Below are 21,834 nucleotides of genomic sequence, written 5' to 3'. Positions count from 1 at the left end.
AGGTGCTTTCCCTGCTTTAGTGTAAGAACAGTCAACTCAGCTGTGGTCGAGTTCGTCTTTGCTCTGCGTGATGCTTCTTTAGAAAGAGGGGGCGGTGCTGGTACAGTGCTGGTGTGTGTTTCTACATTACAAGGGATTTGTAGGTGAGGAGTTTCGTTTCCTTTTGGAAGGACTCTGAACGTGTCTCCTCATCACTGAGCTGTCAGAGAGTTGTGATTACACTGGTTGGTCCTGAGACTGTGTTTGGAGCTGGTTGATTTTCCCCTCAATGACCTAAAGAGTTAAACAAAGTGTCTTTGATTATCATTATGAGCATGAACATGCTGCTCACACTGACAGTCACATTCAGTCTGAGACTCGTGACCGTCATAACAACAAACTGCTTATCTTGAATGAACTGACTCTCCAAAGTTGATTCATGGTACCTTTTTTTTTTTTAAACGTGACGTCGTACCTCAGGAGACCCCCCTCCTGTCTGACTCTTGTACTCTGCACTTTGTAATATGTTTTATTGTGATATAAGTTCTTATTGTAATGATTTCGGGGGTGGGCGCTCAAAGCTTTAGCTTCAGCTTCAGAGTTTCAACTGCTCAACTAAACTAAACGGGTATAGTCCCCCCCCCCCGATGTGACGAACATATATCTAAAATAATGCAGGTATTTTCAGGAGTTTAGTTGTGTTAGAGGTGTTTTTCACTGTTCACCTCCTCCTCCATAAGAAGCACCGCGAGCAGCTTCTCTTCACGTCTCCTGACAGCTCGCGTCCCTCGCTCCTCTTTTCTCTTCGTCAAAGTTCAGAGCTTTCTAAGACATCGATGGTACGGTTGCAGAGCAGCCCACCTCGCCTGATACAGGGATATTGAGCTGAAGATCAATTGGCCTTATAGAGGCTGCCTTGTCAGAGTGGGAGGGCAGCAGAGAGGGAGAGAGAGAGGTTTGAGATGCTCCCTGTGCTCTTTAGATGTTTGTCATTCCTCAGACACACCCATTAGAGAAAGAAGCCACAGCGAGACCTGACATGTTTCCTATCCACAAATGACTTATGAATATATGACCGGACTTTTACTACTACTACACATGTTGAAGGAAAGTTCTAGACACACGGACAGAGGAGTGTTTTGAACCAGAGCGCCGTACGTCCCGACACATGAAGTGAATTTATGTGATTCCTGGTCGAAGTCGATGCGTCATAAACGGTATGTTGTTCGGGGTGAACGAGACGTGGATTGAAAGCAGTGGGCTGTGATGCAGTGAAGATTGACTCAGTCCATTTAAGAATTGGCATCATTGGGAAAGTAGAATGAGGCAGCTGTGGGGGGAAAAAAAGTCCAAACTCAGCCTTTGGGGGTCCCTGAACTGATGCATACAAGCGTCTGCTGGAGGGAACATAACAGCTGTGTGAGCGAGATTACTGCTCAGTGTGTGATGTAGGGCTGCAGCTAAGCTTGCTAACACCCACACATTCAGCCACACTAACCCGAGCGGGCCTTTCTTTACTGCTGCTGTGACCACAGGCAGAAGACCAGGCCAAATCCTCCAGACTCTGATAGAAGTGGAAGAACAATCCTGGTCTCTTCTCTGCCTGCGCGTGTTTGCTCGATGCTCGTCTGATGTCGGCGTGGATCGAGCCAACTTTTTAATGTTTCTCTTCTTTATTATCCACACATCGAGCCCGAGCTGTCACACATCTCAAACTGCGTCGCTGCAGACAGCGCCCTTCATAAATCTCAGGTGTGGCAGTCACCTGTCTGTCACGTGGGTGGGCGGTCCTTGATACGCACCGTTATGAATAACCAATCAGAACGTAAGTGATGAGCTGCATGAGGAGGAGGTTTTATTGAATAGAATGAGATGGAGGAAGGATTAGAGATGATGTGATACCATGTTTCCTTCCTGATTCTGCTAACGATACCTCCAGTCAAGTATGAGCAGACTCCAGGAATAAAAACATGTTCTTTTAGTCATCTGTCATTATTTCTGAAGTTATTTGGGGGAGTTACATTGGTTATTTTTTTTAGACTCCAGTTGTGCGTTTTCAGGCAGTGTGTGAGGTCATGCTGGTTCCGAGTGTGTGATGAAGCTTCTTTGACTCTGCGCTAACAGCAGTTTTCTGTTCTCCTCTCAGGTGGACGAGGACGTCGCTCTGGACCAAGCTGTGAAGTTCTGCCAGATACAGTTGGCCACTTCTGCCCAAAGACAGGTAAAACAATGAATCTGTCCATCGCTCATCATGCTGCTGCTGTTCCCCCTCTCAGGTGTTTAATGATTCAAGGTTTTACTCTCAGCACGTTTATTTTCATGAGAAAAGAATCCTGTCAGGAAATGATTATAAGGTCAGTTCATTTGATTGCAGCAGTTCATGATGTTTAAAGATCTTCTGTTGTCATCATGTCACTTCGGTGACATCATAACGATGTATTAAAAACAGTCTCCAGCACGTCGGTCTTATTCGTCTACAGCATGTTTCTCATTTAGCTTGGAAGCTTTTGGTTTCACAAGCAGACAACACAACTAACGCACGCCGAGCAGCAACATCCTGCAGTTCACTGAGGGTCCACACTGCAGGAACATCAAAGTCACCAACACAGAAACAAGAAAGGTTTTACAGCAGAAATGAACATGTTGACAGCCTGTTAAAAAAATACTACTATCTTTCTTTTTTTAAATATATATATATATAATTGCTTTAAATGTACACAGTTAGGCTGTGCAATGAAAGCGTGATATGAGCAGTCACAATCAACAGCTTGTAAAAGTCTGCTTGTTGTTAGTGAATAAACGGCGTGTGGACAGATTCACACGGTGCTGCGTGTTCGCAGCGCGAGCATCAGATGAACTGACGCTCCCTTTACACGGCACCTGCTGCAAACACAGGCGTCCTGTGGAAACTTAAAGAGCAGCAGACAGACTCTGAGACGTGGCGCTGTGAGCTCTTTATTTATCTGAGTGCATGAAACGAATGCCATCACACATAATGTGTCTCACCTGGAGCCTCACAGGCATCAGCAGCACACAGACCTATGACTAAAGAAGTGAAGGTTTCTAGTAGACTGTTCTGTGGGAGGATGACACGAAGCCTCTGTAGTATGATGTTCTTAAATGGTTAGTCACATCGTCGTGTCCACACTTACTCACATTTATCCCGCTCCAGCCGGCTGCTACCAAAAATAGCCGAGCAGCGTGGTGTAAACGCTCCCTGTCGTCCCCACAGCCTCGCACTGTCGCTGCCAAACTCCTCGCCGGCTTCAGGTTGGGCCTCGGTTCACACAGACATTATGATAATGAGACGTGAGCGAGGCTGAACGTCACGTGACGTACGAGTCTCTGAAGACGTGACATCATTTTGTCTTCTGCTGCCGAACAGAGCGTTCGTATTCCTCCTCGAGTCATTACCAGCTCTGCCTCCTCCTGTGTCTGCGACTCCCCCCCCCCCCCCCCTTCCTCACATCCGTCCTACAGCCCACACCGTCAACATCCTGTTGTCACGGTGATCCCCCCCCCCCCAAAGAAAACTTCCCGCTCCTGAGAAGAAGAAGCTGTCGGCAGAATGAATCGGTTTCTTCCTCGTCCGCTGATCCTATCATCTCGTTTTCTGCTCGGGTGTTTTTCTTGTCTTTGTCGGTTTGCTGTGATAAATAGACTCTGAGATAACGATGGAGAGGAAGCAGGAAGCCCGATCCCACATTTCTCAAAAGCATACAAACCTGAAGAGACGAATGAGGACTGTTGGTGGTTATTAAAGGTAGAGGGACTGGTCCGTCACGGGGACAGACGTGTGGAGACTCTGAATGTTGTTTTCAAATCCTCTGAAAGAGCTCTGTAGTGGAGAATTATTATTGTTTTATCCTTGATTCGACTGTCATTCTATTCAGTTATCATTCAGCGTGAAACTTTTCTGCTGTCCTCCAAGAACGACGTCCATCCAACGTTTTTCACACTGACTCACTCGGATTGTTTGTTTTAGATTTTGATAATATTTGATTCAGCTCAGCCACGGTTCCCTTACAAAGCAGAGATATACTCGCTCCTGTCAGCTGCTGAAGAAACAGAGACGTACTGTGTCTCAAACATGAGAGTGGACCGTGCTTTGGGGCCGCCGGCAGCAGCGTGCGCGTCACCGTGTGTAGAGGCCACAGTCCTCACACGGGCAGCCCCGGGATTGACTCCCACATTTCTAACGCTATCCACTTTCTCTCCCTCTCTCCAAATAAAGGCATGAAAAAAAAGCCTGACAATAAATTTTTTTAAAAGTCAGGTGAAGCGTTTTCACCGCGCGCTGCCAGCACCGAGTGAGACCTCTGATGGACTCGGGTTTGGGAACCGGAGGGGGGGGTCGCCTGTTCGAGTCCTGATGCGTTAGTGAAACTCGTCTGGCAGCTGGAGAGGTGACAGTTAACTTCCTGAGGCGCCCTTGAGCAAGGCAGCGTGTCTTTGAGAGCTTTAACTTGAAGCTCACACGTGGAGTCTGAAGCCGACGCCCTCTGACGACGTCCAGCTGGATCTGATTGGTCCTGCTGCGGTCAGATGTTTTCAGGAGAGAGTCGTGCCTGCTGCACAGCGTCTGGTTCTGCAGGCACCTTGGAAGCTCTCAGCTCGAGGACATTGTTGGAAGTTGTTGCCTGCCTTTTACAAACTCGCACATCCCTTCAAGCCCCCACAAGTGCAGAGTGAGATGTGCTGCGGAGCTGTTTTATAACCTGTGCCGAGTTTGCCTCCTGGCTTTGACACATCAGGAGGAAAAAAAGAGTCAAAGGTGAAAGAGTTCACTGTTGCTCTCCTCCTCTGGGGACGATGTTTGACATCTTTAAGAGGCTCTGTGCGTGTACATCAGCAGACCTGGATGTTTGTTGTGTTTTTTACACATCCAAGAATCTGACTGTGTGCTGCTCCGGTCTCAGTCCCATTTGTTTGAGCAATTTAATCAAAATGTTCGCTTGGCCAGTCTTTCAATTGTGTTGGCGAGATGACCAAAACCTGCACACAGCATCTACTGCTGCTCTAATCTGATTTAAAGCCCAATCTGGATAATTGCAGTGAACCATCTTTCAGTTCACATTGTGGGACACGACAAACCCTGAGCAGGAGTCCACACACACCCGCTGCATGCTATGTGCTGCAATTTCCTCAGCTGGCGTTTGTTTTGTTTTTTATTCTCTCTCCTGCACACGGTGCAGCTGACTTGTTGGTATCTTTTGTTTCCGATGTTTAATTCATGAGATCTGAATCCTCAAAGCCGGCTGTGGAGCTGCTGCATGCTCGGAGCTGCCGTGTCGGGGATGAAGGATCCGTCGCCGTCTGCAGCTTCTTTGGAAAGGCGACGCTGTTTCCTGTCGCCTCTGCGTGAATCCCCCCACCCCACCCCGGGACCCCTCATCACACGCTGCTCTGATTCAGACCAAGTTTGACCTCGACTCCCGGCACAATGACGGAGTCAGGGAGAGACGCGGTCCCTGTTATTGCCAAATGATCTTGAGCTTACAGACTGTGTGAGTGTGTGTGATGTTTTATGTGGAGTTTGAAACCTGACAAACTGTAAGACATAAAATACGTCACATTTACCTATTCACTGTTAAATCACAGTTCTTCTCCATGCTTACAAACCTGCTGCATATAGAAAGTCTACCTCCCCTCCAACCTTTCATCCATTTTACATAGAAAACTAGAGAAGGGTATTAATTTCTTTTAACTGTGCTCCTCAGTGTTGCCATGACAGCGGCTCTGGGATCAGGGCGGCTGTAGTCGCAGGTTGTTTGTGCAGCTCTTGTGTTTGTAAGTGGTCCTCTAAAGGACACACGGCGCAGTGGCTCAGAGGGACATGGTGCGGTGTGGAGCAGAGCACCCAGCAGCACCCGGTCCAGCACACACACACACACACACACACACACACACACACACACACACACACACACACACACACACACACACACACACACACACACACACACACACACACACACACACACACACACACACACACACACACACACACACACACACACACACACACACACACACACACACACACACACACACACACACACACACACACACACACACACACACACACACACACACACACACACACACACACACACACACACACACACACACACACACACACACACACACACACACACACACACACACACACACACACACACACACACACACACACACACACACACACACACACACACACACACACACACACACACACACACACACACACACACACACACACACACACACACACACACACACACACACACACACACACACACACACACACACACACACACACACACACACACACACACACACACACACACACACACACACACACACACACACACACACACACACACACACACACACACACACACACACACACACACACACACACACACACACACACACACACACACACACACACACACACACACACACACACACACACACACACACACACACACACACACACACACACACACACACACACACACACACACACACACACACACACACACACACACACACACACACACACACACACACACACACACACACACACACACACACACACACACACCAAGACTGTGATCCTCAGGGGGACGAGTCTGCAGCTCCGTTGGAGGATTTCATTACTTCTTGTGTGACACACGGTTTTTGCTGAGGTGTGGTGTTTGGAAAGTGCAGAGGTAGCAAATGCTTCTGTGGCTCTGAGTCTCTGAGCGGACTCACCAGGAAGGGGGGAGAAGGGGGGGACGACTCGTCTGAGAAAAGCCAGTTGGACAGAGCGGGCTTTACGCCGCTGACGGATCTCCTCACCTCCTCACTGCTCTTCTTCTGTCTCCCAACAGTCTGCAGGCGACACACCCACCACGCCCAAATATACCAAGGAGCACCGAGACATCTTCTTCCCCGCCTCCCTGCCCACGCCTGTCCTGCTCAGCCACAGCGCCTGCCACCCGCTCGCCGGCCAGGACGGCCCAGCCAAAGCTCCGTACGAGCCCCTGAGCAAGCTGTCCAGACCTCCTCAAGCCTCAGGTTTCCACGATCAGACGCAGCACAGGAGAGCAGCCAGCCACCCTGCCACCGCCGCCGCCGCCGCCATGGCCTTCCTGCCACACACAGGTACGGTCCACCCGTCTGTAACCACCACGTCGTCACCTTACTGTCAGCGTGCACGCGTTACACCAGGAGGAAGGGTGCTGGTTGAAATGAAGCAGGTGTCGTTTAGTAGCACTGCTGAGGGGAAGCGTTACTTCATGGGGCCAGCAGGGGGCGCTTTTGGCCTTCCGTAGAGCTGTTGCATAACATGCTTACATTTTGTCAGCCTGCTAACAAGAGCAGTCAGAATCGTCCTGATGGTGAATCCTCTGTACTCTTCCTGTCTTCATACATTAATACTTCTCCTCCACCACAGTGACATCCTGAAAGCTCCATCATGCTCTCTCTGTTTTATCACCTCTTTGACTTCTGTACATTTCCTTCATGACTTTACCTAAAAGGCAGCTAACAAACTGAACGTCCTTATTTGGTGTGGAGCGTTCATTAACTTTTAAATTGTTTTGCTCTCTTCCATTGAACTCTCATTTCCAGTTTGTGGTTCTTTATTTAAAGCTGACGACGCTGCTTCTTAACTCCACGGAGGTGAGCTCAGTTAGGGTCACGTCAACACGACACTGTCAGTCTTCGGGATGAGAACACATTTTACCCTCTGCAGGCGGTGATGAGCAAAAAAAAGAAAAAGTCCAAAACAACCGACCGAGAGCGCCATCAGATCATGGACACGTTTCTCTGAAGCTATCAAAGTTCAGTGTTATGAGATGTTCAAAACACACACACACACACACACACACACACACACACACACACACACACACACACACAGGTTAACATCAAACAACACTGCATTGCTATGTATTATGTAACGGTTTCCTAGGCAACGCTAGTGGGAGAGAGTATTAGATCATTTTTGTTTTGATTTTTTCCTGAGCTGCAGGAGGACGGCATGCAAGGATTCATTTTAAAAAGTCTTCTCTCTAATGAAAGGGACTCCTGACAGTCGGCTCAGTCATTCACATCATCAGGCTCATTCTCGGGGCTTTTTTTTTTTTTTTTTACTCAAAATGAACTCAACTTCAAATCTCGTGAATAAAAAAAAAGGATTAGTTTTCTGCGATGTCTTCTGTTGAAGGATGTTTTCTTCATGTGTTGTTGTGAAGAATAAGAAACTCTGAAAGAAGTGCCTGATTGACAGCCTTCAGCTGGCTCTGCTTTTAAAATGTGTGTTGTTGTTTTGGTCCACAGAGGAGCCGTCAGAGGGACTGGCGTACCGGCAGCAGGAGTCACACCTTTGTCAGCAGATGAAACTGGCCACTGTGTCTCAAGGACAGGAGTCAGCAGCAGGCTGGTTTCAAGAGGAGACCGCCACATGTAGCAGCAGCGCACAAACACGCCAAGGTCAGACTTCTGATAGGACCACAAATGGATCAGAACGATGATATTCCAAAATGCACTTTAGGTGACTTGATTTGCACAGAAATGTTTTAACATCGACCAATGAATGGTTTCTAGTTTTAATGTCAGCACATTAAAAAGCTTTTTGAAAAATGACTAAACACTAACGCCATCTTCGCACATGGATCAGCTGTGATCCACTTCGTCCTAAACCTGCGTGTATGGCTCCGCATTAAAGCTGCCTTCACTGATGTGCATGTCACCCTTGCCATGTGAGTCCCAGCGTCCCAGAAGCTGGGATTTGAACCATGCACTGATTGAGCTGGATGGACCCCTGACTTCTCTCAGCTCAGTGGAAGGGGCGGGGCATCTCTTTAAATGAGCCCATGCAGTGACGTTCTCAGAATGATGTCATCCAGTATTGTTTTTGGTCCTTGTCCCTCGTGTGCAGAGATTTCTTCAGATCCTCTGAATCTTTGAATGACGTGAGCTGCTACACAGATTCTTTTTGTTTCTTCAGCGCTCAGAGGGCTGAACTCCTCTCCATCTGTTCCTCAGTATGTCTCTCTGTGAGGCTCTTTATACCTCTCCTGTTGACACTTCATAATTATTATACAAACAGTTGATGGTAATTAATAATAATACATACAGTTAATGTTAATGATGAGCTTCTGGCAGGTGGGTTTTCTTTTCAGCATTTCTTGATTTTTCCAGTCTTTTGTGGCCACTGTCCAAACTCTTCTGAAACATGGTGGTGGCATTAAATTCATATTTATCATAGCTTTACCACAACAGAAAATACATTTCTCTGTTTCAACATATTTGCTCTTTTGTTGTTTTTATGAGTTCGTTTTTTTTGTTTTTAATTGTGTCCAACCTTTGTTGTATATTGATTATTATTATTTTTATAAATGCTGAAAATAACAAATATTTGGAGTCAACTTTTAAAATCGTCTGTTTGGAGGAAATGTGTGGTTTCTTCATTGGTTCCTTGTTTGTCTCTCTCAGACCAGCAGCAGTTCGCCAGCAATGAGCAGTCAAAGCTTCCAGACCCCAACAGAATCCGCTCTCGGGTCCCAGCCAACATGCCAAAGCTTTTCATCCCGTCCACAGTTACCAAGTTTCCACCAGAAATCACAGTAACACCCCCGACACCCACGCTTCTCTCCCCCAAAGGCAGCATCTCAGAGGAAACCAAACAAAGACTTAAGGTATGCAGTTAGCCTCTAACTGTTTGCTCCTGTGCCAGCGTACTGTTTAAGACTCAACAGTGCCCCCTGCTGTCTCCCCCTGCACAGAACGTCATCCTGTCATCCCAGTCTGCAGCCACTGTCAAAAAGGACACTCTGAGCCAGCCTGCGCTGGAGGTGCAGGAGACGTCGAGCCAGGAATCGTCTCTGGAGAGCGAGTCTGACGAGGAGGAGGAGGAAGAGGAGGAAGACGACTACATGGACATCTGAGCTGTGAAGGCTCCGTGTGCACGCTCAAACTAAACTGTGCTCTCTCGCTTCACTCTGCCAAACCCTGTGCCCCTGTCCTTAAAAAAAAAAAAAAAAAAAAAAGAATGGTTAATGTCTCTGCAGCTGTCTGTGTTGAAGCTATTGTTCCGTCATGTGCATTACTAAATAAAATGCAGTATTCTTATCGCCTGTCACCGTATTAATGGTGCATATGACAGGCGACAAAGGCTTTATTTCCCACAGCATGTCTGTAATGTGCCACTCATGCATATCACACATCAGCTTTATGGAGCTCTCCTGTACCCAGCTGGATCCGACAAAGACTTGCAGCCTCTGAAGTCCGGTCTCGTGTTTATGCATCTATTTTTTTAATGTCGTTTGCTAACCTTACCTCCGAGCCGCAGCTAAATCCTCGTCTGACAACTCGTCCTGTGGGAGGTGCCTCAGTCTGTACTGAAGCTCAGCAGCATGAACCTGCTGTCCTCCACTTTGAACTTTTCACTTCAGCATGAGAATTTCTTCAGCAAGATATTTAACACCAGTACTCTATATGTCAGTGGACACAAAGGTGAATTAAGGACAGTCGGCTGCACTCCTGAGGTTCAACTGTGGTTCCCAAAAAGTCCACACAGCCTCACAACCTGTAGCAGATTGGAAATGTTTACACTTAATATTTGGGATGTTTTCATTTGGCACTACACTTTGTGCTACTTTTGTACTCACTGTACTTCTTGTAATATTTTGTCCTCTATATATATTTTTTTTCTGGGTGTGCATTTGTAGCTAAGAAGCGTTCTTGCCTAGAAGACGTCCTGTCACCAGCACTGATCTGAATGATACACTAAGAGGTGTCACTTATTATGAATTAGCTTTTGTACACTTGCTAATCTGAGTCTCTTTCCAACATGTTTGGCTTTAATGGGGGGGCGGGGTGTGACGCTGGAGAAGTGTGTGCACGTGTGAGAGCGTCAACGTGAAGGTGAGGGTCACTGCAGGGAACAACTCCCCGTGAGCAGACCATCGCTCCTCACTGCGGTTGAAATGCTCGAGGAAGACTTCCTGATGCCTTTCATTATTCACCACTTTGGTAAATTTCTCACAATTCTAGCTAAACTCAGAGGAAGACAAGCGAATGTTTTTTACAGATTGTTTTCTATACAGAGGAAGATATATACTGATTGTGTTGTCTAAAAAAAAAACTTTTGAAAGGAACACAAATGAATAATTGTAAACTATCACCCTTGATAAAAAGAAAGCGTTTTGTATTTGATTTCATTGTGTTTGTTTATTTTGTTGTAAAATAGTTTTTTATTATTGTTTTTTCGGGGTATATTGGGAGTGTACCACATTTAAGAAAGTGAGCAGGTTGAATTCCCGCACCCTCCCTCGGCTCGGGCTGTTGGAGCCCTGTTCTTTGTCTGGACTGAATGCATTGTAGATGTCAAACCAAAAATATATTTGATTTGAGAAACACGTTTGTTCTGTGTGCTACTTGAAAAGGAGTGCATCAAATGTTCTCCACGGGGTTCTCCATGTGATCAGACAGCCAGGGGGGCCGTGTGCTGACTCGGGTTCAATGTAAGACACACTTAGCCAAACAGCTCGTGAAGTAATCCAGTAATAGTAAATGATTCCTTCCAGATGTTTCCAGTATGCTGTTAGCGTTAGCTCATTTTAACCACACCTCTCCCTGTTACATGTCGAACGTTTTATAGAATTATTTATAAATGCATCAAAGTACGGAGGCCCTGAAGTTCCTTTAAGTAAACAAATGTGTGCACAAGATATGTTTCCTTTATTTCCCTTTTTGAGACTGAATGAGTGAATATAATAGGCTAAAAGCAGGGAAATTAAACCCTTATGAATAACCTCCAGGATTTATTTAATCCATGTAAAGGAAATATGAGTCCTCTCCTGTGTTGCAGCAATGTGACAACAAAGCAACAAAGAGTGGACTGTATGCTGTGTCTGATTTACTGGTAAATTCCATTTTTTTGACCACGTTAAAGAGAGCCTATCCTGAAACTGTAACCATGACAAATGAAAACACAGTCAATGTCAAGTTGGTCCATATGAGAGAGTGGACATGGTTTGATGAACGTCCTGTCAGAAAGCACAAACATCAGCTCATAGCGAAGTCCATCGTTTATTTTAACCAGCGCACTTCAAATTTCACGGCTCATGCTGACGTCTGTTGGCAGTTTTTCACATTTTGAGAATCCAAGGAAGTGGTTAATGAGTCGTCAGAATCTGTTCATAAAGCTTCAAACTAAGGCTCAGTATTTTGTCACAGCCGCACCACATTTTATCCCTGCAGTCAGAGCAGGTGTCTTCAATGTCAAGAGTATTATTTGTGAGAGAGACAGTGACATTTTATCTGCAACACACTCAAATGTTTGACCCTTTTTTCCTCATTGGCTGCTTATGAAAACACGTTTTTGTTGTTCTGGCAGGAAAAATTTAACTTCTTTAATTTCTCAAATTTCTTCATTTGACTAAAGATCATTTGCAGGAAAGTCAGTCACGTGTTTTTGTCTGGCACAAGCTCACACATTTTCCTCATAAGGCTTCACTGTAGCTTCCCATCAGCATTAAGGCCATCACATTACTGAAGGAGCAGACCTCCACCTTTGAAACACTGTAACAGGAAATAACAGAAAGACATTGGATTTATAAATCTGGCTTTAAATAATTCTGACATATGCTGTAAATTTAATCACATGAAAAACTCTGTGATGCCTCAAGTGGAGCTGTTGGACGTCTGTGGCTGGCGGACCACCCTGCTGACCACATTGACTTTGTGGTCAAAGGGCTTGTACACGGTGGTGTGAAGTCTCCGACACGAGGGAAGTCATTAGTCTTCATTAGCAACTTCCAGGAGTTTCTTATGAAGTGCTGTGAAGTTGTCATTTGCCCCCTTTGCCAGGCAAGCTCGATCTGAGGTTTGTTTTCTTATGTGGTCGACCAAATGTGGCCTCAGCCGGCCCCTGGTTTGGTGCATGCGGGACCAGGACTGTTGTTAAGAAAGGGATGTAGACAGATGTTAGGTTATGTTGCATGTTTTCTTTGATGGGGGGGGGGGCAGGATTTTCTTGGTTGCAACATCGTTTGCATGTCTGCTTCTCTGCTGGTGTTTTATCACAGCATCTTGAATCCGATAGATTGGTATTATAATATTTGTTTTCATGTGAAGGCATGTCTCCTTCTCTGTGAGACTGCTGCTATCTCTACAAACCCCTCAAAGTGGCCAATTAAGCATCAAAAGGGCATGCTGCATGGCTAATGTGAGCGAAAGGTGTGAGATTTCTCGTCAGTCCACTCCGGGGGCTCTTTATTGGGCTGCTAGAGAGCCGTCTGATCCCTGGGCCCTGGCTGTATATTGGCAGCTGTTAACTGTGGACCACAAGGGGATCTGTGCAGTTAAAGCAAATGGCTAAAGACTGACACCTGGGAGGTGGAACATCACTGCAAAAAAAAAGAGATCAGGGTGTAGCTATAGGGAGGAAGGAAACAGTGGAATCACTCGTGTTACATGTTAAGAGGGTCTTGGAAAATGCAGTGAGGTAGATTCCTAAAGGGTATGTGGGGTATTTAAAAAATGTGGTCATGTTTCTGGTTATCAGTCGTCCACACATGATCTCCCTGATGTGTCATCTCGTCCAAATTGCCTCGAGGCTGACTGTCAGGCCTCTCTGCCCCCTGACTCGTGTCCTCAGGCTACATCCCGAAGCCTTCACCGATCACACCTGCCTCCTCCAGACGCAGTCCATGATGGGATTGACACGGCCGCCGCTGAAACGTACACCTCTCCTCTGAGGCTGACACGCTCTGCTGCAGGAGCTGAAATAACCTGCGAAGAATAACCACCGTCTTTGCATCTTTCAAACAGCTGCATGACCTCTCTGACCCCCTGAAATAGTGGAAGGGTAACCCCGCGTAGACCCTGAGAAACTGACTTACTTCCAGGTGAGGAGAGCCACACTGAACCTGTGATTAATAACTCCTTGGCAACAGCTGGTTTCACATGTGGAGGATAAAAACCACATTGTGTTTCCTCAAGGCCAATGTTGGGCCACTGTGAAAGAGGAGGAGGAGTGTGTGTGTGTGTGTGTGTGTGTGTGTGTGTGTGTGGTGGGGGGGGCTGCTGCATCAGGACCATTAACATGAATACAGCTTTAAGTGCATCATTACAAGCTGAGTGTTGTTGTCCTTTTTATTCTGCATCGACCCTGCACATTAGCTTTAAAGGGGCTGCTCAATATCTTCTCAGGGAAGACTTTTAGTAGTGACAATCTCTTTATGCACACAGAACTGCTGATTCTACAGTGAAAGCTTTAAGGGTGGGTCGAAAGCTGCTTTTAAATGTTAACATTTTTAATTGTACGAGCAGGTCCTGTCCAGATGTGTTGACTGTGACGTCGATTTTTTTCTGTCTGTATTTTCACTTTTATCAACATGAGCCTCTTTGGTTATTAAGTATGATTGTTTTATTGCACTGCTCTGCTGCTGGCCTTTTTTTTAACCTTTATTGGATAGGACAGCTGAAGAGACAGGAAATGTTTGGGGGTGAAGAGGGGGGGGGGACGTGCAGCAAAGGGCCAAAGTCTGACTCAAACCCAGAGCCGCTGCGATCAGGACTTCAGCCTCTCTTTGTGAGGCGAGTGACACAACCGCTGGGCTATCCAGCTCCCTGCTGGCCCACTTTTAAAAATGATCTTTATAGTTTGAAGATACAAGTATTTTAGGAAACTCTTCATCTTAGTTTAGAGCAGGGAGGGGCCACAAGAAATCAATTCCCCTTCCTTATGCCTACTTTTTTTTTTGTATATGTTTTACTGTTTTTACTTTTTGCATTTGTGAAGCACCCACAAATAGATCATTATGTCTTATAATAATGACTTAAATAAAAAAATAAAACTGCTTTCTATAGAATGTCTTGTACCAACATGCATGAAGTTTAAAGACATAATTTAAGATAATGAATTTAAGCTTGTGTATGCTACTTTTTCATTGCAACAATGAGTGTTGTTAGCTGTCCTTCAAACATTTCTTGTTGTTTTCTTTTAATGCATGTATTAATGGTACACAGAAAAGTTCATTAAAGCAAGTTTAAAGAAGAAAAAAAACACCAATCAAAGATTATGAAAGAAATATTTTCTCTTTTTATTTGTTTGCACTGAAGTTGACTGGCAGGTCGATTGGCTGGCTGAGTGAGGAGGGGGCCCATGGCCTGCCAGTTACCCACCCCGGCTTCAAAGTGTTCATCAGATAGTGTGTTACATTGAAATATGCTGCAGCTAGCTAAACTGTAGCTGGTGTATCGTGATGACATGTCATCTATATAGTGAGGCAAAAAGGGGTTTTCTTGAAGTCCTTTGTGCGTGGTGTAGTGTCAGAGCAGAGCTAACAGGAGGCATTGTATGCAGCATGCAGACATGAGAATACAATGAGAGATGGAGGTGGAAGTGGTGTGTTTATGCTAGCAGAGAGATTGAAGGAGATGTTAATGTCGCCTCAATTCAAATATTCTTTGTTGCATGTTGTTCCTCTACGCTAACGCCTGCAGGGTTTAGCATTTGTTTTGTTAAACACAGTACATGCAGGCGGAGAAATGGATGACACCCGTGCACTGTGTCTGGATGTGGATGGTGGGAGGACGGTTGGGGTTGTTGGTGCAGGTCTTTATTCTCAGAGCCCTCATGTCCCATTCAGGCCTGTTTTTTGGGCATGTGGTGTTAACTGGCTGTTAATTGCCTGCCTATACACGAGGCTTTCTCCACATGCAGAAACTGTCCCCTTCAAGGGAAACTGGCCTAATGAGATTATCTATCAGAGCATGGGCCTGTCTAGACAACCCAATACACAACCCCCCACCCACCCCTTGACATCACTGCTGCCTGCGGGCCTCACAAGGACGCCCCCCCAGGTATGAGTTACCTGCAGACAGAGTTCATGTTGTCACCACACCATTATGGGTTTACACTGAGTTTCCCTCCCACTGCATCATTTCTCTGATGGAGGAAGCTGGTGACGTGGACAAACACTTCATGAGCGAGATTATTTCTCTTCACTTTATTATTGCTCTGCTCCATCTGAGAGACACGTTTTCATAGGACTGAATTTGTCCGCAGCTTTAGATTCAAATTCAGATTCACAACATAAAATACCATCGATGAACAGTAGCTGAAATTATTATATGTTTCCACTGGCAACATTAATAAGCTCCCCTGAACTATGTCAGAATAATACCATTCTCTAATGTAATGCTTTAACTTTTGGTTATGTTTATATATTTAGTCAACTTTTGCAGTTCCATCATTTGAGGAACATTTCTAGACAGGAGTTTGCACTTGTGAGTATTTCTCCGATGTGGTATCACTTTTAATGTTAAATTAGTAGATCTGATCAAACTTATGGCAGTAATGAATCCATTGAGCTGGATCCTCTTGTTAAATGTTATATTGGGTATGAAGCTCAAATCGCTCACAGTCTAACTGTTGTCTTTGTGTGTGTGTGATTGATAGTTACATTGATTCTGGTGCCGCTGCCGCCCAGATCTGCTGCAGGGAAGTGCGTCCATATTTGTTTTAAAGTCTCTTAGCAGTTAATAAAGATGCATTTCCTCCATCCCCCTTCCTGTGGGGACGGTATCAAGGCTCTGTTAAGTCTCTTTGATTTCCAGCAGCCTCCAATCACAGCGGGGACCTGACTCATCATTGTGCCACTTCAAAGCTTGGGAATGGCTCTCCTGACCCCTCCCACTCTCAGGGTCCCCTTAAAAGTCATGGTCACCTCTTCCTGCAGGACTCAAGAACTGTGAAATATCTGATGCAACAAGACCTGTCTGACCCCAGCCTGAGCTGCTGGATCTCTTTACACATGAAGCAGGAATACCAGGAGGTCTGAGCTGAAGAAACCGCTGAACGTACCAGGATCGGATTGCTTATCATCCCTCAGTGCATGAACGTGTTTAAGATTATTCTTTGCTACTACTGAACCTGAAGTATGCAGTCCTTTAGAGGTGAGTGTCACTGACTTTTATTGGATTCGTGCTGAACTTTGCCTTGCACCTCAGTCTTAATCTGTGTACAATCCTTAATCCATCGACGACATTCATAAAGGAAGATGACTCAAATCCACTGTGTGCTTATCGGTCTGGTTCCCTTCTAGACTTGAAGCCAAACTTCAGCAGCCCTCCTCCCGCTGGACCCGACCCTTATCTCCAGGGTAACATCAGGCTGACTCTGGAGGACCCTGAACTCTGGAAGACCTTCCATGGAATAGGAACTGAGATGATCATCACCAAACCGGGCAGGTAAGACGCCTACGAAAAATAAAAACCCCTCAATGCAAAACATTCACAGAGTGGGTCCTTCTGCATCTGCATTCTGTTGAATTTCCCCCCAGAACACTTATCAATTCATGGTCCTGTGTTTTCCAGGAGGATGTTCCCGCACTGTAAAGTCAATCTCTCTGGTCTCGTCCCATGTGCAAAGTACATCTTGCTGGTGGACATGGTGCCTGTGGATGGTTTCAGGTACAAGGTAAGACTGCAATCATTTCCATAAAGCTCCTGTGAGGAAGTCTGTGTTGATTTTGATGACCTGGACAAAGCAGTGCCTTGTGTTCCTTTGCTTATGTTATCCTGTAAATGCTAAAAAGGGATTTCTGTACCCGATTTTCATCAATCAAGTATTTAAACCTCCTACCATGAGCTTTCACTTGTGAAACTCATAGCTGAAGAAAGTGCAACAATCTGACGTGGCCTTGACTTAGCGCACACTTTGACTGTAGGTTTTCTTCAGCAGTCTCAAACCTCCAGACAAGACAACCCCTGCTTATCACCCCCCCTCCTGACATCATACATCAAAGGGTGTTATCTCTTCCTGTTTTTCTATCCCCTGCTGGGGGCCCACTGTACTACCCCCTGTCTCTGTGGGTGGTGCAGACCAGCAGACGCTGTCCTCTCGGTCGTCCTGCTCTCACACCTCCTCTGGAGAAGAAGGAAGAAGATGTGACTCATTCTGTGAATGACTTTTCTCTTGACTGACTGACTCTCTCTCTGTCTCTTTCTCACAGTGGAATAAAGAGAAGTGGGAGGTGGCAGGGAAAGCGGAGCCCCAGCCTCCCTGTAGGACTTACCTGCACCCGGACTCACCGGCCCCGGGGAGCCACTGGATGAAGCAGTCGGTGTCCTTCCTCAAGCTGAAGCTCACCAACAACACATTGGACCAGCATGGACATGTGAGTCAAAAACACAATGATATCACACTTATGAATTAGAGGTCCTTAGAAGAACATAATAAGCTTCAATAATGCTGAGCAATAAAAAAATTTCTGTGTCCTCAGTTAATTCATCTCCTTCCATCTGTAGATTATTTTGCACTCCATGCATCGTTACCACCCGCGCTTCCACCTCGTCCAGGCCGACGACCTGTTCAGCGTCCGCTGGAGTGTTTTTCAGACCTTCTCCTTCCCAGAGACTTCTTTTACAGCAGTCACAGCCTACCAGAACACCAAGGTCCGTTTTAAAACACTGCAAACCCGCCAACACTCTTTGGATAGGACCACACACAGCATTCATATTGAAACGGTTTTGATTTTCCTTCCTGCAGATCACAAAACTGAAGATCGACCACAACCCGTTTGCAAAAGGTTTCAGAGAGGAAGGCACAAACAAGAAAAGGTGAGTATGACACCAGCGTTTAATCTTAAAAAGTCTCCTTTCAGGGTAGAGCGTAGACTAACTGCAACATGTAAAATTCAGGTCTGAATCAAAAAAAAAAGAAAAGGTTTATTTCATGGTTTTCATTGCAAAATATGTTTAAAAAAAAAAAAAAAAGGGAACTGGGATTAAAAAAGTATGAAGCGCTTGTTGTAATTCTTCTATGAACTCTGTGTTTCTTTGCAGACGTGCAAACAAGAACCCTGCCTCGCTCGACAAACGAGCCAAGATGCCTGACGTTTTGAACCAGGACTCGGAGGAGGACAGTCCCACAGGTACCGTTTTTATACTCTTCGTCTTCTCGTTGATGTTTTGACTTTTTAATGCGACACGTGAAGTCTAACTGCTTTCGTCCTTTCAGATTTCTGCCGTTCATATGAGGGTTATGATGCAGAAGAAGGCGACCTACCCAAAAGGAAAGAGGGTGAAGCGGTCAAAGAGGAGCGTTACTCCCCCTGGGCTGCAGAGAGGGAGCACAGTGTGAGGACCGAGTCCCCTGCTGGAGCCGACCACAGAGACATGTACAACACAGAGCAGCTCGTTCCTGCTCCCGCTTCCTACCAGCCGTACAGGTGAGAACTGACAAGTGTGTGTGTGTGTGTGTGTGTGTGTGTGTGTGATGTCATGAAACATAGTAACTAATCCCACAACTTTACTCCTCAGGTTCCACGAGTACGGAAAGTCTCCCTCTCCGTCCTCGAGCGTGGGCAGTAGCAGTGGCGGATCAGTACGCAGCAGCTTTGAGTCAAGAGTTCCCGATGTCGCCACAGTTCCTGAACACGAGTCCTCAAAGCCGCGCACGCAGGAGGTCGGCCCTCCCTCTTGTGGCCCCCAGCACCTCCCGGCCCCCCAGGACTACACTGGGGTTCTCAACATGAGCATGACCCCGACAAGTAAACCTGGAGTGATCAGCCACCACATCTACAGCCCGTATGGAGCTGAGCAGTCTCTGGGCCAGTGGAGTGGGCCCGGACCCGCCCAGTACCCCCCTCCTCACCACCTGACTGCCGATTACCCCACACAGGCTGTGCATCATGGCTATCACCATGGCAACGTGGCTGAGTGGAGCCAGTACCCGCTGTTCTCGTATTCTTGCTGGTGAACAGATGAACTGACGAAGGGGACTTAAGCAACGCTGCTGCAGCCAAGAGCTGGCAGCTCAGAGAATGCATGTCCAGAAAAACAGGAGGCCTGCAAGGAAATAAACTGAGGAAGGAAAAGGAAGGAGCGGCCTGCTGATGACCAGCAGGACTCAGACTCCACTTAAACTAAATGAAAGTAAAGTGTGCTGCTCCATATCCACTGATGTTGTTTTTGTTTTTTTTTGTTGGGTTGTGTATTTATTTTGTGTTTCATCTCATCTGCAAGTGTAAATATTATTTTTATAAAGAAGAGAATTAAACATAAGTGTGCAATTAAAAGTTTGTCTTCAACATGTGATGTGATCGGAAAATAAAAACCTAAACGTAATCTGACATTATGTCTGGTTTGTGTATGTACTGTCTTAACGATGATGCCTTTATGTGTGACGTGTTTCTCTTATGAAGCAAATTGAATTTAAAAATAAAACGGATGTTGTGAAAAAAAAAGTGCAAACATTTTCCTTTATGCAATCTTGGCTCTGAATAAAAATTGTCTCATTGTGGCTCATTGTGAGGAGTGTTTAATTGGTGGCGGTTTTGGCGCCCCCTGAAGGTGAAGCCGTATGTAGTTTGTATCAGCTCGAACGCTTAGTGAATATTTGTAGTGGGAAACACAAACAAGGCTCGGTCTGACAGTTACCCTGCTGCTGCAGTTTTGCACATTCAAAATCCCTCAGCAGAAATCACAGGCTGTTTTGTTAGCTGTTGTGGGTCATAAAAAGGCATATGTGTTTATTTAAGTGTTTCATCACCCGCAAAAGTAAAGAGTAACAGAAGCTTTAACTTAGCATTTGTACCCTGGTATTTCTCACATAAAGTTACGAAGAGTCAGTCAGTTTATCTTTATGTTCTGCAGCATGCATGTAGAAGTGTGTGACAAGCTGCATGCCCTGTCCCTGCTCTGATCATCAGCACATCCTCTGCTTGTGTTTGTTTGTATTTCTTCTTTGTTGATCTAATGAGCAGCCCCTCTGTAGTTTCCCCAGGCCCAGCATGCATTAAAGACCCCGTGTTTCTGTGACTGTGGCTCACCTGCTGATGTTTACCCACCAGCATCATAAAGCAGTGTACGACTCTCCATCTGCATCTCAATGAGCCTTAAGAAGCATGAAAATAGGGCACTGTCGGCACCCTTTCACGGCTGAAAAACACAGGCAGGGCCCATCGCCTCCGCCCGGGGTGGATATGAGCTGCTAATGACTGTTGTAAAGTTCAGGGGGGGAGGAGGAGATCATCCCTCAGGAACTAGACTGATGTGGTGTGGATTTTATTTAGCATGATTCATTATCTGTGGGTCTTCACCCTCAGACCTCTCCAGCTGTATAATTCACACAGTTCATTTACTCACTTTAATGAGGATGAGAACAGGGAGCTCTTTCCTCTACAGCTGAGTGACAAAGTTCAAACTCAGAGGAGTCCGGAGATAATATTCCTCGCAGGCCTTTTTATTTCCTAAAAACCAGGAATAAAAATCATACCAGAAGAACAAAATATAATCCTGACATCAAAGACTCTCTCTGCTGCCGGATAAGTGTTATCTCAACATTAACATTATCCAGCCTTAAACCAGGGTTTAAGCATTTAAACCAAACAAGCTCGGATGTATTTTACTGCACAATAGAAACATCTGTGATGGGAATGCTGTAGAGCTTTAACGGGCGCTAAAATGTAATGTCTTTCATTGAAAAATGAAATCTTTGGATGATTAACATTTTCATCTTGACTTTGGAAATGGTTCATCACGAGACTCCTGTTCCTCCTAAAATCCTGAATTGGAGTGACAGAAGCTCTCCAGGTGTGTGTTTAACACCTCTGTCTTATTAGTGTTTATTTTGTCTTAATAACGTAAGTCTTAACTGTAAGGTGGAGAGTTGTGTGTGTTGCATCCCCCGTTCGCCTAAAATCGCCAACAGTGAGTGAACCAAAATGGTGGGCTGTTCACAATATTGAATCAAAGCCCTGCAGAAGCTGCACAAAACGTTTTGCGGTACAGTTAAGATTTTAGTATGCAGAGCTTGGTTCAGGTCCACAGAAACAGTACTGT

The 21,834-nt window shown here is 45.8% G+C and overlaps 2 protein-coding genes across 4 annotated transcripts in view; both read left to right on the top strand.

The window, feature by feature from the left end:
• Positions 1-11,394, top strand: part of cabin1 (calcineurin binding protein 1) — a 40,662-nt gene extending 29,268 nt beyond the window's left edge. For all 3 annotated transcript variants that reach the window (XM_079346067.1, XM_079346066.1, XM_079346065.1), the window contains 5 exons: positions 2,126-2,200; positions 6,861-7,134; positions 8,314-8,466; positions 9,472-9,674; positions 9,762-11,394. In XM_079346067.1, coding sequence (XP_079202193.1) covers positions 2,126-2,200; positions 6,861-7,134; positions 8,314-8,466; positions 9,472-9,674; positions 9,762-9,923 — 867 coding nt within the window. In that variant the 3' untranslated portion in view covers positions 9,924-11,394. The remainder of the gene's footprint in view (positions 1-2,125; positions 2,201-6,860; positions 7,135-8,313; positions 8,467-9,471; positions 9,675-9,761) is intronic.
• A 1,804-nt stretch (positions 11,395-13,198) lies between these two features.
• On the top strand, positions 13,199-21,778 carry tbx16 (T-box transcription factor 16; the record flags this gene model as incomplete). The annotated part of the gene is given in 11 exon segments (XM_079353095.1): positions 13,199-13,218; positions 13,640-13,722; positions 16,950-17,238; positions 17,365-17,467; positions 18,003-18,167; positions 18,298-18,444; positions 18,539-18,609; positions 18,835-18,954; positions 18,956-19,000; positions 19,002-19,220; positions 19,312-21,778. Coding segments are annotated over 11 exon segments (1,701 nt in total). The 3' UTR covers positions 19,751-21,778.
• Positions 21,779-21,834: the final 56 nt, after the last annotated feature.

Source organism: Symphodus melops (assembly GCF_947650265.1).
Source record: "Symphodus melops genome assembly, chromosome: 1".
Taxonomy (NCBI): Eukaryota; Metazoa; Chordata; class Actinopteri; order Labriformes; family Labridae; genus Symphodus; species Symphodus melops.
This window is presented reverse-complemented; position numbering and strand designations above follow the sequence as displayed.